The 14,241-nt window shown below is 31.1% G+C and overlaps 2 protein-coding genes across 2 annotated transcripts; one reads left to right on the top strand and one right to left on the bottom strand.

Annotated features, from left to right (window-relative positions):
* The first annotated feature begins 2,759 nt into the window (after positions 1-2,759).
* On the top strand, positions 2,760-9,359 carry BGAL3 (beta-galactosidase 3). The gene is made up of 18 exons (XM_079085813.1): positions 2,760-3,206; positions 3,317-3,412; positions 3,530-3,642; positions 3,769-3,835; positions 3,940-4,032; positions 5,295-5,438; positions 5,532-5,620; positions 5,827-5,932; positions 6,052-6,139; positions 6,372-6,490; positions 6,577-6,738; positions 6,817-6,995; positions 7,072-7,181; positions 7,280-7,389; positions 7,475-7,585; positions 8,336-8,449; positions 8,582-8,784; positions 8,881-9,359. The coding sequence occupies exons 1-18, from the start codon at positions 3,048-3,050 to the stop codon at positions 8,996-8,998; spliced, it is 2,181 nt and encodes a 726-aa protein (XP_078941939.1). The 5' UTR covers positions 2,760-3,047; the 3' UTR covers positions 8,999-9,359.
* Positions 9,360-9,709: 350 nt separating this feature from the next.
* On the bottom strand, positions 9,710-11,855 carry LOC145162709 (thioredoxin H-type 2-like). Its single transcript, XM_079081779.1, has 3 exons — positions 11,712-11,855; positions 11,246-11,368; positions 9,710-9,973 (listed from the first exon to the last, which is right to left on the bottom strand). Exons 1-3 carry the CDS (start codon positions 11,790-11,792, stop codon positions 9,824-9,826), a joined length of 354 nt encoding a protein of 117 aa, XP_078937905.1. The 5' UTR covers positions 11,793-11,855; the 3' UTR covers positions 9,710-9,823.
* Positions 11,856-14,241: the final 2,386 nt, after the last annotated feature.

The raw sequence follows: 14,241 nt of genomic DNA, 5'->3' as shown, positions 1-14,241 counted from the left end.
TTTGGATGGTTCAAAACATGGTATTTATGCAGAAAAATACCTCATATAAAATCACTAGAATTAAGATAGAAAGAAACATGAATTCTAACAACAAAAAAGAAGGCATTGATTCCATGATTTTGAGCAATTCTTAAACATGATTAACAACACTTTTGAGGCTGTTCATAACAAGATTTTTGACAGCCATAAACCATCAAAACACACCCAATATGTCTGGAGTTTAATCACACATAACCACTTGAATTGAGAGTAGAAAGAAATTTGATCAAGAATGTCAAAGAGAAAGCAACTGACAATGATTTCAACCAATTCTCATTAATCAGTGAATGAATTTCATAAGAAGGAAATCAAAGGCTTACCAAGATCGAGTCCTAGCCCCGAATTGAATAACAAAATCGTAGCTCCTACACTACTTCTGCCTCGGTTCTATTTCTCAATCCCGTTACACACACACACACACTCTCTCTCTCTCTCTCTCTCTCTCTGCCTTGCTTGACTCACGTCACTTTTCCCTCTATTTTTTTTTCAGTCGACACACACGCAAGAGAGGAATTAGGAGTCGATCTTCTTGGAGCCAACCTCTTAATTCGATCATGCCAAAAACAGACGTAAGAAGTAGGAGCGATCCAACTCCTTGGAAGTTATACCATATTTTTACCAATTGGTCCTTCAAGCGTCATAAGTAAATTCCAAACACCCGTAACCCTAATAAGATAACAATTCAAGTTACATTTAATGACACTTTGGTCCCTCAAACCTATTAACCCATTTAATGACTACTAATTATCTTAAATACACCCAATTTAAATATTTTGACCATTCTTTTAGGTAGAAAATAAAATTCTTTTTTTTATATATATTTTATTTCATTCGAATTTATAATCATAAAACCGAAATTGCTAACGGAAATTAATATTCAAGTAGCGGAAACTAACCTTGTTCACAGATGGAAATTTTGGGTCGTTGCAGATATGTTGACTCAAACCATGGTGGTGATCTGGTGAAACGAAGATCACTGACGTGTTATATCTACACTCGATTTAGATGTTGTAAGTTGGAAATCAACATTACAAGATACTGTTTCGTTATCTATAACTAAATCGAAGTACATGTCTATGAAGGACGAAATAAAGGAAGGGATATGTTTGCATGGGCTCATTTAGAGTCTTGGTTTGAAGGTAAAGAAGCATGTCTTATACTATGAAAGTCAGAGTGCGTTGAGTCTGACAAAGAAGCACATTGATTTCAGGTTGAACTTCATTTGTGACATTCTGGAAGAAGAAAAAGTTCTCTATACTACAGATTGATACCGAGGTGAATCCAACAGACATGTTGACAAACTCTTTTCCCACAAAGAAGTTCAAGTTTTTCTTGAAATTGGCTGATGTTTATAGGTGTCAAGTTCCTACGAAGAAAGATGGCAGGACGAGAGAGGAAGTTATTGGTTTCTAGAGGAGTTGAGACTTGAGAGAATACTCAAATTAAAGTGGAGATTGTTAAATATGACTTAAGCATTTGAAGCATTCTCATGGAGCATCAAGTTTCGTTGAATCATTTGGAAACTCAATAAAACACTTAGAAGAACGTATGCGCATCAGGGATCACACTGAAGCATTTGGAGTTTAGTCTAGAGCATTTGATAAGGGATCGGAGCATCATCTGATGCGTCGTGAAGGAAGATGTGCCTCTTATGATCAAGATACGCCACCTTTAGGACAAGGTACGCCACCTATAATCAAGGTGCACTATCTTGGTGAAAGGTGCCACTATTGTGTGCCTCATTGTGCTCCGAGGTATCGATATGTTGTTGATGTGTTGCTAAAGGAAAAATACACCCTTAATGATCATGATGCGCCACTTAAGCATCATGATGCACCATTAGGAGGCATGATGCGCCACATAGGTTCATGGTGTGCCATTGTGGCTCTTGATGCACCACTTAAGTTGTTAAGTATGCTAGGGGTGCTCAAGGTAGTCTACGGATGATATGAAGTTGAAGGTACTCAAAGTGGATGCCCTAAATGGCATGGTGTGTAATCATGATGGAGGATGCGCTATCATGATGCGCTATCATGATGCACTATCATGTGTATAATTGATGTTCATGCAATGTCTCTCCAGGTTGAAGGTTCTAGAAGCATCTGGATGACAGATTGTGTTTGGTTGACTCATTTTATGGGCCTATGGATTGATGGGTTTGACCCATTAGGGTTTTAGATCTGATCCGTAGTCTATAAATAGAGATGTCTGTTTGTTATTTATTGGTGTCTTGAGTTCTCATGAATAGATGAATCTTTGTGAAATTGTACTTGTAATCCCTATTTAAGAACTCTTAGAATAATAATATTCTTCCTATCCATAAACGTATGTCACCTTAACCGAACCATGTAAATAGTGTCTTTGTATGTATGGTTTCGTGTTTTATACGTTTACTTCCTAACAATAAGTGTATGAGTATACCATATGCTATTGACATGATTATCAATATGTCTATTATCTTATTTTACTTCGCAGATCGAAAAACAAATATTGAAATTATATGATAATAATTCAATTCAATATTTTATCAAAACAACAATTCATTTAATTATATTATCATAAATATTTTAAAATATGATGATTTGATTGACCCTTGTTTCATTAAAATAAAAATAAATAATATTATATTTCTCTCCATTTACTATTTTTTTCATTTAAAATCTAATAATGTATCTTCAACCTGTCGTCTTATACACTCGCTTTACAACAAAGGGTACCCAGTTGCTGTCACGCAGTCAAGAAAGCCTCTCGACCTCTGTCAGCAATTGAAAGTCATTATGTATATGTCGCCATGTATGTAATGCGTATACACCTATACATACATAGTTACATACACACTGTACTACACTATATCTATATATACACACACTCACATAAACTCTAGATCTCAGTGTCAATGGTGTTTTTCTGTCGACAAAAAAAACCCCTTTCTTCCTCTTCCCCAAACACACATTCTCTCTCTGTAAACACTTTTTCTTCGTAATTTGAGATTTTTCCTTTCGGAAAACATGGAAAGCAAATGGGTTTTATTGTTCTTGATGATTTTTCAACTGGGTTTTGAAATAAACGAATGCAGTGTTACTTACGATAGCAAAGCCATTGTTATCAATGGCGAAAGAAGAATTCTCATCTCTGGTTCCATACATTACACCAGAAGCACCCCTGAGGTACCCTAAAAACCATTCACATTTTACGATTTTTTTTTTAATTTATCGATGAAAAATGTGGGAATTAATGAAGTTGAATTTGTGGGGGGTTTTGATGAAATTGTTTGTAGATGTGGGAAGATCTTGTAAAGAAGGCGAAAGATGGAGGGCTTGATGTGATTGATACTTACGTGTTTTGGAATGTTCATGAGCCGTCTCCCGGCAATGTACTTTGATTTTAATTTTTTTCTTTTTTTGGGTTTAATTTTTGTAATTTTATGATACAAAATTAAGGTTTATTTATTTATTTAATTGTTTTTTTCATTGATTTTGTGAAATTTCAGTATAATTTTGAAGGGCGATATGATCTAGTGAAGTTCTTGAAGACAGTGAAAAAAGCAGGGATGTATGTTCATCTTCGAATCGGACCTTATATTTGTGCAGAATGGAATTTTGGGTAATTTTCTATGTTTTACCTTTTTTTTTTAATGCCAAAATTCATAAAAAGGAATTTTTCATGTGTCAAAATATTTGGATCATTTTCAATTTTACTTTATAAATAATTAAAAATTATTTTTTGCAGAGGATTTCCAGTTTGGTTGAAGTATGTTCCCGGGATTAGTTTCAGAACCGATAATGAGCCATTTAAGGTCACAATTTTCTTTCTTTTTTAATTTTAATTTATGCATGAAAATGAATTTAATAACTACAACAAAAAAGCTTAATTTTATTTTTTTATAATTTTTTTTTGCAGAGTGCGATGAAAGGGTTCACCGAGAAGATAGTGAATTTGATGAAGAGTGAAAAGATGTTTGAATCTCAAGGAGGCCCAATTATTCTTTCACAGGTATAATAACCATTTTTTTGAGATTATTGTTGTGTGTTTTTACAGAATCTTGATTCCAACATTTGTATGAAAATTCAATTTGTTTGTGTGGCTAAATTCCGGAAAATCCATTGGCAATTTCTCGGTCTATTTAGTAATCATTTATACTTTATTTTTCTGATAAAACCATAAAAGTTTAAGACATTTTTCCAATTTAGGCTATGTTTAGCAGACTAACTGAAAAACTAGCTAATAGTTAGAAAGATGAAATGGTAGCTGCTAGCCGATAAAAAATGAGGTTTGGTAAAACTAGCTGATAAGCCAGACGAAATATGTAAAATGACGTTTGGCATCCGAGTTAAAAAACTAGCAGGAAGATATAAAATGACATAAAAAGGGCATTTAGGAAGATATAAAATGACATAAAAAGGGCATTTAGGAAAATATGTTTTTCATAATTAACTAATGGTATATTGGAAAATTTTTAAAAAGCTTCTAAAAAGCTAGTATAAGGCTGTGTTTGACACGTCACAACTAGCTGATAAGCTAGCTTATTTTTTGAGTTTTTTTAACTTTGTCATCTTTTGCAAGCCAAAAAGTAGCTTATAAACTAGCTTTTTAGGAGTTTTTTTAAAATTTTCCAAATATACCCCTTAATTAATTATAGAAACACATTCTTTTAAATGTCCTTTTATGTCATTTTAATCTTTCAGCTAGTTTTACCACATGTTATTTTTTATTAGCTAGCTTTTCAGCTACCAGCTAACTTTTTATTTAACTAGCTTTTCAGCTAGTATGCCATACATAGCCTAAGTAGCTATTTAAAAAACTAGCTTATTAGCTACTTTTTGGTTTGCCAAACATACCAACTTAAAAAAATTCGAAAAATAAGCTAAGTGTTGATCGTCAAACACAACCTAAGTAGCTTTATAAAAAGCTAGCTTATAAGCTGCTTTTTGGTTTACCAAACATGACACCCTAAAAAAGCTAGAAAAATAAACTAGCTTATAAGCTAATTGTGGCGTGCCAAACATAGACTTAACCGTTTTGACCACTGGTCAAAATTCCTGTGTCTGATCTAAAAGGTCAAAATGGTTTATTTTGGAAAATTGTTTGAAACGTTTATAGTTTGGTTTTAAAAAAAATATAGTATTGGACTATTAGTGGTTAAGCCGCAAAGCTGCCCAAAATATAATGTTTTTTTTCCTGGTAAATTGCCCTTTTCTTAAACTAAATTGATTAAAAAATATTTAAATTAGTAATTAATTGTTGTTTTTTTGCAGATTGAAAATGAATATGGATCGGTAGGAAAGGCATATGGAGGTGCTGGACATAACTACATGACTTGGGCTGCAAATATGGTTGTAGAATTGGGGACAGGTGTCCCATGGGTCATGTGCAAACAAGATGATGCCCCCGATCCCATTGTAAAAATAATTTCATTTTAATAAAATTGGGGAAAAACTTAAAATTGTTTGTAGCCCAAAACCAATTAATATTTACTATTTTTTTTTCTGCAGATTAACACGTGCAATGGTTTTTACTGCGATGAATTTTCACCAAACAAGCCTTACAAACCCACAATTTGGACCGAGGCTTGGAGTGGATGGTACGTAATTTTCTTTCTTTTTCTTTTTTATTTAATACAGAAATGACGACTTAAAAGTAAAAAGTAAAAAAGTCACGCTTTCCCAAATTTACTTTTCCCTTTTCATTCCCCTAAGTGCGCTTTTACTTTCTCACATATTATTTAAACATCATTTATCCAGACAACACTTTAATCAGACAGTATGACAGTATTCTGTATTCTGTCAGGTTCACGGAATTTGGCGGTCCGGTCTACGAGAGGCCGGTTCAAGATTTGGCATTTTCCGTTGCGCGGTTCATACAAAAGGGCGGCTCATTCTTTAATTACTACATGGTTAAATACTTTCATCTACTCATTTATTAACACATTATAATTTATAAATTATAATAAATAAATGAATGAAAATACATTTCTATTTCTTACATTTTTTTAAAAAAAATATTGGAAAATAGTATCATGGAGGCACAAACTTTGGTCGTTCTTCTGGAGGCCCATTCATCACTACTAGTTACGATTATGATGCTCCACTTGATGAATATGGTGAGTTTTAAAACTTTAAAATGCAATAAATAGCAACCTACTTTTACTTATTTGTGTATTACATATTTACATTTATAGTATCTTACTTTCATTTCTTCCAATTTCTTCTTATACTTTGAAAAAATCTAATTAAAAGAAACGAAAGTAAGATTTTAATATGTTATTACTAATTATAAATTATAAATTTATAATAAACAAATGAATTAAAGTACATTGCTATTTCTTTTTGTAGGTTTAATAAGGCAACCAAAATATGGTCATTTAAAAGAGCTTCACAAGGTTATTAAGGAATGTGAGCTTGCTTTAGTTTCATCAGATCCTATTATCACCTCTTTAGGAAGCCTCCAACAGGTTATTTATTTATTTTTTCTCATTTAAATAAATCAAAACAAAAAAAAAAAAACTATGTAACTAATTATTTAACATTTTTTTTTCAGGCTCATGTATTCTCTCCTAAATCACAATGTGCAGCTTTTTTGTCAAATTATGATCCGAATAATGCTGCAAAAGTGACATTTAATAATGTGCATTATACGTTACCCCCTTGGTCTATTAGTATCCTACCTGATTGCAAAAATGTTGCTTTTAATACAGCTCAAGTATGTATTTTTTTTTTATAAAGTTTACAATTTTTTTTTTATATAAATTTTTTATAATATATTATAAAATTGTCACAGATTGGAGTTGAATCAACCAAAATGGAGATGTTATGGAGTGATTCAAAGATGTTTTCATGGGAGACATATAATGAAGATTTAAATATTGTTGATGAAAGTTCTATAATTACTTCAATGGGTTTATTAGAGCAAATTAATATAACAAGAGATACTAGTGATTATCTTTGGTATACAACTAGGTAAAGTAAACCAATTTTGTATTTTATTTTTTATTTTTTTGGTTTGGATTTAATAAAATATGTGTTTTTTTAACAGTGTTGATGTTGATTCATCTGAATCTTTTTTGCATGGAGGAGAGCTTCCAAAGCTTTTGGTGCAATCAAGGGGACATGCTCTTCATGTGTTTATAAATGGAGAATATTCAGGTTTGATTTTCGGATATATATATATATATATATATATATATATATATATTTATTTATTTATTTTTAAAGAATTATTTAATAATTGAAGTGTTTTTTAGGTTCTGGTTTTGGAACAAGAAAACATAGGAAAGTTATGTATAAAGAAAAGATCAATTTACATGGTGGAATCAATAAAATTGCACTACTTAGTGTTGCCATGGGATTACCGGTTAGTTTTTTATTTTATTTTATTTATTTATTTATATAAATATTGGAATTGAAAAAGTTAATATTATTTTTTTAATTTTGTGAAGAATATTGGAGGACATTATGAAACATGGGAGACTGGAGTTTTAGGTCCAGTGGCTTTGTATGGTTTTGACAAAGGGAAAAGGGACTTGTCATGGGTCAACTGGAGTTACAAGGTTAGAATCAGAGAAGGAATGGAATTGTTCATTCCATTGTTTGATGGAATGGAATTGACCATTCCGAAAGGAATTTGATATCTTCCATTGTGTTAATTTTCATTCCTTAGGCTGTGGGAGTTTTTTTTTTGGAATGGAATGAATAACTGTTATATGAGCATATAAGTATATAACCCGTTTTTTATAAAAAAAAATAAGTAATTTTTTTAATTATAATCTTATTTGAGTTTTATTGAGCTTTTATTATGTTTAGCTTTTAGTTTTGTAAGTAATAAATTCTATCATTGTCATTACATTCCATGATCATGTTTGGTTTCCACCTATAGAAATGTAATGAATTTTCCTATTAACTTTTTTATATTATATGTAGATAGAGTCATAGAATATATATATATATATATATATATATATATATATATATATATATATATATATATATATATATATATATATATATATTCTAACTATACTATACATTATTTTTGAATTATAATAAACAAACTTTCGTTTACAAAAAATAAAAAATTAAACATAATAAAAGCTCATTGAACCCCAAATAAGTTATATAATAAAATTAGTGTCTTTTGGATATTCCAAATAAAACGGGTTATATTGAAATTTCCCATTCCGTTCCATGATGTAACATTTCTTCAGGAATGATCCATTCCATTCCATCCGTTTCATTCTATGGAATGAACCATTCCATTCCTTCCATGATTCCATCATTCTTAAAGAATCTTTTTTGAACAGGTTGGTCTAAAGGGAGAGTCCATGAATCTCATCTCCTCAAATCCTACATCTTCTATCAAATGGACTCAAGATTCTTTAATCACTCAAAAACAGCAACCATTAACATGGCATAAGGTATGTCAATGCTCAATAATCAAAAACCTTTATTTTCTAATAAAGATTTCATTCCCAAATCCAACTTTATAAAGGGTATCAGAAAAAACGAATCTTTATCTGAAACTCAAGGGCAAATTCGTCAATTTGCAGGCTTACTTCATTGCACCTAAGGGTGATTCACCATTGGCTCTTGACATGAATAGTATGGGAAAAGGTCAAGCATGGGTCAATGGTCAAAGCATAGGAAGATATTGGACAACTTTTGCTTCTGGTAATTGTCAAGGGTGTCATTATGCTGGGACCTACCGCCCGTTGACTTGTCAACTCGGATGTGGTCAACCAACCCAAAGATGGTAAGTTAAGGGTATAAAAGTCAAATCACCTTTTTTTTTAAGTGGATGAATCAAAAGCATAACATTTTACTGACAAATTAGGTATTATTGTTTCAGGTATCATGTGCCTAGATCTTGGTTAAAACCAAAAAATAATTTATTGGTGATTTTTGAAGAACTTGGTGGGGACCCCACTAAGGTTTCACTAGTGAAAAGATCAATAACAAGTAACTAACAACAATTTGGATTTGAGAATTTAGTCTTTATTAATGTTGTTGTTGACCAATTTGTACAATAATAGAGGAGGATATAGATACGTTGTCATTTTTACTGATGATTTCAGTAGATTTGGTGAGAGCCTTTTAATGGAAAACTTGAGTACCAAATTTGTAGTGTCAAAAATGTCAATGGTGTGGTTTGTGTAAGTGTTGTAATGGGAGATAAGATGAATCCCTAGAATTAGCTTATTTGTTTAGGAGTTGATTTTTTTTTATAGTGAAAGTGAGTGATTTAGGAAGGAATAAATTGGTTTGTACAATTGAATCCCATATTTTTGTTGTTGGAATGCACTTTTGGTATGTTTTTTTTGACATAAATGTATGCACAAATTACATATAAACCATTATATTTTAGGAATTTTTGTGGTTTAAGCACTAAAACTTTACTTTTTTTTTTCAATAAAACCGTAAATGTTCGTGACACTTTTCCAAATTAACCATTTTGACATTTAGGAGTAATTTTCTATTAGTCATTATTATATCAGGTCAAAATGGTTAAATTGGAAAAAGAAACAATATATGTGGTTAAAAAGGTAAAATTGTCTAACATATAACATTTTTCTTTGTTTAAACTTTATTAAAGCTTTTCATTAGTGTAGGTAAAAATATGCATGTTATTCTGTTAAAATTTTGAATCAACAAATGGAAGTTGAAAGAAACACATAGGATGATAATAAGTGTTTGTGCATCTTCTAAAATAAGATGCTAAGTTGAATGGAAAGAGATAAAAAAAGAAGCGAGTAATTTTGGTTCTTTTTGAACACAATGCATCATCATCATCATCATGCACTAGTACTTGAATTACCAGAGTGTTTGATGATTGTTTGTTGAAGTTCTTCTTTCTTTGCTCCAACAACTTTGCCCATACTTTTCCCATCTTTTATGAACAAGAAGGTTGGCATTGCTTCAACACCCCAGTCTGATGCAATTACCTGTAATTAGAAGAAAGATAATTATGAATTAAAGATCTTGAAATTTGTTAAAAGTATAAATGTTTTGAGTTTCTTGAAGCCATGGAAAAACTCATTCGTTGTTGTGTTTGCTATTCAATGAGTGGTTCGTTAAGGCTATGTTTGACAAACTAATTGAAAAACTAGCTATAAGATGATAAAAAAGACATTTGGTAAAATAGCTGAAATATGTTAAATAACATAAAAGGGAATGTAGAAGATTGGAATTAAAAAAAAAGAAAACTCAATAAACTTATTGAAACGCTAGTTTGAATATATTTAAAAAAAATTAGTTATAAGCTATTTTTTGTTTTGACAAAGATTACGATCTAAAAAAAATTTGGATAAATAATTCCAAACACAACCTAATTATCAAGAATAACTAGGTAAAAAAAAATTAAGAATAACCGTTTATATAGAAATTGTATATATATAACAAAAATGCTACGGAATCTTTTATATTTTTCTCATCTTTCAAGAAAAGTCAGTCGTTTTTTTAAAAGAAGAAAGTCCATGAAAACCTTTGCTAAATTTCCATTGAAGGTTATCTTAAAGTTTTTTTACCTTCTAGATTGGCCACTAAAGCCATTGAAATTTGTTAACTTTGCATTAAAGCCACCAGAGAAATTTGTAACATTTACTAAATTCATTAATTGAACTCATTTGAGGTTTGTTAACTTTCTAAAAAAACCCAGTATTTTAAAATCTGAAATGGTTTTCATGGTAAAATTAACAAAAAGCTGAAATGCTTTCATCTCATATAAAGATTCAATAATGGCTTTTATGGAAAAAAGAACAAAATATAAAAGCTTTCGTGACATTTTCCCAAATGAGAATGCCAAAAAAAGACAATATATTGATGTTTCTGCCAAATCACTTACTTTTGTATAAGAAAATAGTATTTTTTTTGTTTGTTTTTCAATTACTTTGATTTCTTTACATTGAAAAAACAAATAACATGATTTAAAATGTCATTCTTTCATCGTTTTTACAAGCAACACCAACAAAAGTTTGAATTTTGCATATTTTTTAGTCCAAGTTCAATGAATCACGTTCGACATTATCTTGTTTCCTTTTGATGACTAATTATACTTTAACAATGTGAAAAGAATCACCATAAAAACCATTTGAAACATAAATAATAGAAATATATTAAGTTTGAATCATCACAATAAAAACTAAAACCTTTTGTAGAAGGAAAAAAGGGAGTAAGATTTCTTTATAATAGTAAAGTAATCTATTTTTACTTTTTACCTTCAACTCATCCACATCAACTTTGAGAAAGGTAACATGTGGCATTTTCTTAGCCAATTCTGCTACAAATGGAGCAATAACCCGACAAGGTCCACACCAAGAAGCAGCAAAGTCCACAACTATCTGTACACATATCACATTTGCTGAGTAATTAGATCTATATTCTATTCCAATATTTATACATCATAATTTGTCTCAATCTGTCATTAAATCGAGTTGTTTAGACGTTAATTAATCATCATAATTTAGGTCAATTAGCTTTGGAAGCACCCTAATCCGAACAAAACAACATACATCATAATCGACCTCGATGAAGATGAATGACATTGAAATCTGAATGGATCACTATAAATCATAAAATCAACGTAAAAACGAAAAATCACAAACGTTTTCACGTAAAATGTATCATGCAATTTCATAGAGATAGATTTAACACAAGTAATCTGTTAAAAATTAAATGACGTACCAATTTGTTCTTGTCTTTTTGAAGATGTTGATTCCATGCATCAACAGTGTGACAACTAATCACTTGTCCTTCTTCACCCATCTTCAAAAATCAAAATCTTCACAAATACCAACAACCAAAAGTGTCTCCCCAGAATAAAATTCAGTTAGGTCTAAAAAGATAATATGATATCCATATGATAATTGATACGTGATACATATCATCAGCTAATTCACAAGCCCATAACCCAATATTATCCTTTGGGCCTAAAATAAATTCAATTATGTTATATATTATTATATATTGTATGTGTATATATTATATATTATATTAATTCAAATGTTGCTTCTCTCTTTTCCCTTATGTTTGTCATTATGATATTTCATATTTAATAAATAGATCTTTTCTTGCATGTCTCGAAGCGCAGTTGTTTCTTCTTTTTCAAGAATATCAGCAAATCAACCATTTTCATATGTTCGTGGTTTTTTAGTCTATATTTCAGACTTTTTGAACACACCCATCTTGCATACGATCCCTTTAATTAGTTTATGGGGAGTGTTTTTTTTTGCAGCAAATGCTCTTAATTCATGTCGGTTTTGTCTCCTTAGTTGATTTCTTCAGTGGGTCTATGTCTATATCCATCATCATGGTTTCCTTTAGATTTAAGTTTAAAGTTAACTTGTAGAACATACCCAAATAATATTCGATCACTATAATCAGACGAAGTGTTCTTGCTATATTGGTTATCTTTAGGTTTCAGTTTATGTTGAGCCTCTAGAACATACCCAAATTATATCCAACGAAGAAAGATAACCCTTCACCAGTGCTTTTAAACTTTCTTCGTTTGTACATGTAAGCACGAATTATCTTTTTGGTTTCTTCATGTAGTAGTCTCTATATTTGGCGCTTTGGCTTTTCGATTAAGGGATTATGTGTCTTATTGACTTCTTAATTTAATTGATTCCCCTGATTGATTTCAGTAACCCTCAAATCTTACAATTAACTGCTTCCTCCTTCTTCATCGGGCATCAACAAGGTCAGTTTCAAGTCTTAAAATCTCCTTATCTTCTCTTATCGTCTCTTTATTTGCTTAGATTTTGCCGGTATGCATTCGTTTTAGGGTTGATAAATATGATTTTATCAATTTCATAACGTTTGTTGATTTACTGAGAGTCCAGCAATACTATTACATTTGTTGGCAGATAATATCACTTTTTATTTATTTATTTATTTTATTGTTGATTTGTACCAATTTCCACTTCACTATTTTGAAATAACTTAGGTGATTTTGTATTAATTTCGAATGTATTTATGTCTATGATCCCGGTTGTATATGACCTAACTCTTGCTTAAGTAACTCATGAGATACACAATTTATTAGGTTTCATGAATCAATACTCTCATGGAACATGTAACATACGTATACGATAATTACTAGGAACATAATGTTTTTATAGGATTCTAAGATAAGTTACCTTACCTAGAAATATTTTGTGAAATAAATAAATATGAAATAAAAGACTAAAATTGGAAACCATGAGAATTAATCTCAAACAAAATTGAATACACTAAAATTGGAAGCCATGGTACTTTGAGAAGCATGTATAATATGCTTACAACAAACCGTTTTATAACAAAGTAGTGACAAGCTAAAATCGAATACCTTTTCGGAAATGAGGAGGAACAAGGGAGTTTCTCAAACATGAAGTATAAGAAGGTTTTTACAATTTGAAAACATGTGTAACTTTTAAAAAAGGTAAGTGTTGAGGGTTGATAAATATGATTTTATAAATTTCATAACGTTTGTTGATTTATCGAGAGTTTAGCAATAGTGTTACATTTGTTGGCTAATAATTTCACTTTTTTTTTTATTGTTGAATTGTATCAATTTCCAGTTCACTATTTTTGAGATAATGTCATAACCGGAGAAATTCTATAGTTATTAGAGTCTAAACTCTACCAATATACTTATAAATTCACAATGTAACAGTCTAGGTTAACTATTATAACTTATTTTAAAAATAATAATATTAAAAATAAAGTCAAAATTAGCCGACGAAGTTTAAACGAGAGTTGTAGATTATATTCTCGCCTACGCGTGCATATAAAGAACATAAAAAACGGAGCTCGTATGCGAAAGTTATGAATTTCAGAAGTTTTTGGCTCAAAAATCGAGAAATAATTGAAAACCGGATAATTTCGCATGAACAGTAACCGCCACGTCACCTCACATGCGAGATGACCCGTGTCGGCCTCGTGTCAGCCGCGGTCCAATGGAAAACCGACACGCCTCGCATCCGTAGCGCCTTCCGAGCTTCGCTCCGTGTCCCTCCTCGCCTGCTGGCGCGTGTCCTGCTGACTCCCCCCTTCGGTCCGAAGTCTCGCCCCTATATAAGGGTGCGAGATTGCCCGGTTCCAACACAACTTTTACCCACAATTTCATATTTCTTTACACTTTTTACCCCCACAAAACTACTTACAAACCCCCGAAGCCCCGGTATCATATTCAACACTCAAGAAACATCCCGAGATGCAAGAAGTCAACAAAAAT

Source organism: Lactuca virosa, chromosome 3, assembly GCF_052849685.1.
Source record: "Lactuca virosa cultivar CGN04683 chromosome 3, Lactuca_virosa_CGN04683_v6, whole genome shotgun sequence".
In the NCBI taxonomy this organism is placed as follows: domain Eukaryota; kingdom Viridiplantae; phylum Streptophyta; class Magnoliopsida; order Asterales; family Asteraceae; genus Lactuca; species Lactuca virosa.
The sequence above is the reverse complement of the archived record's forward strand: the minus strand, read 5'-3'. Positions and strand labels throughout refer to the sequence as shown.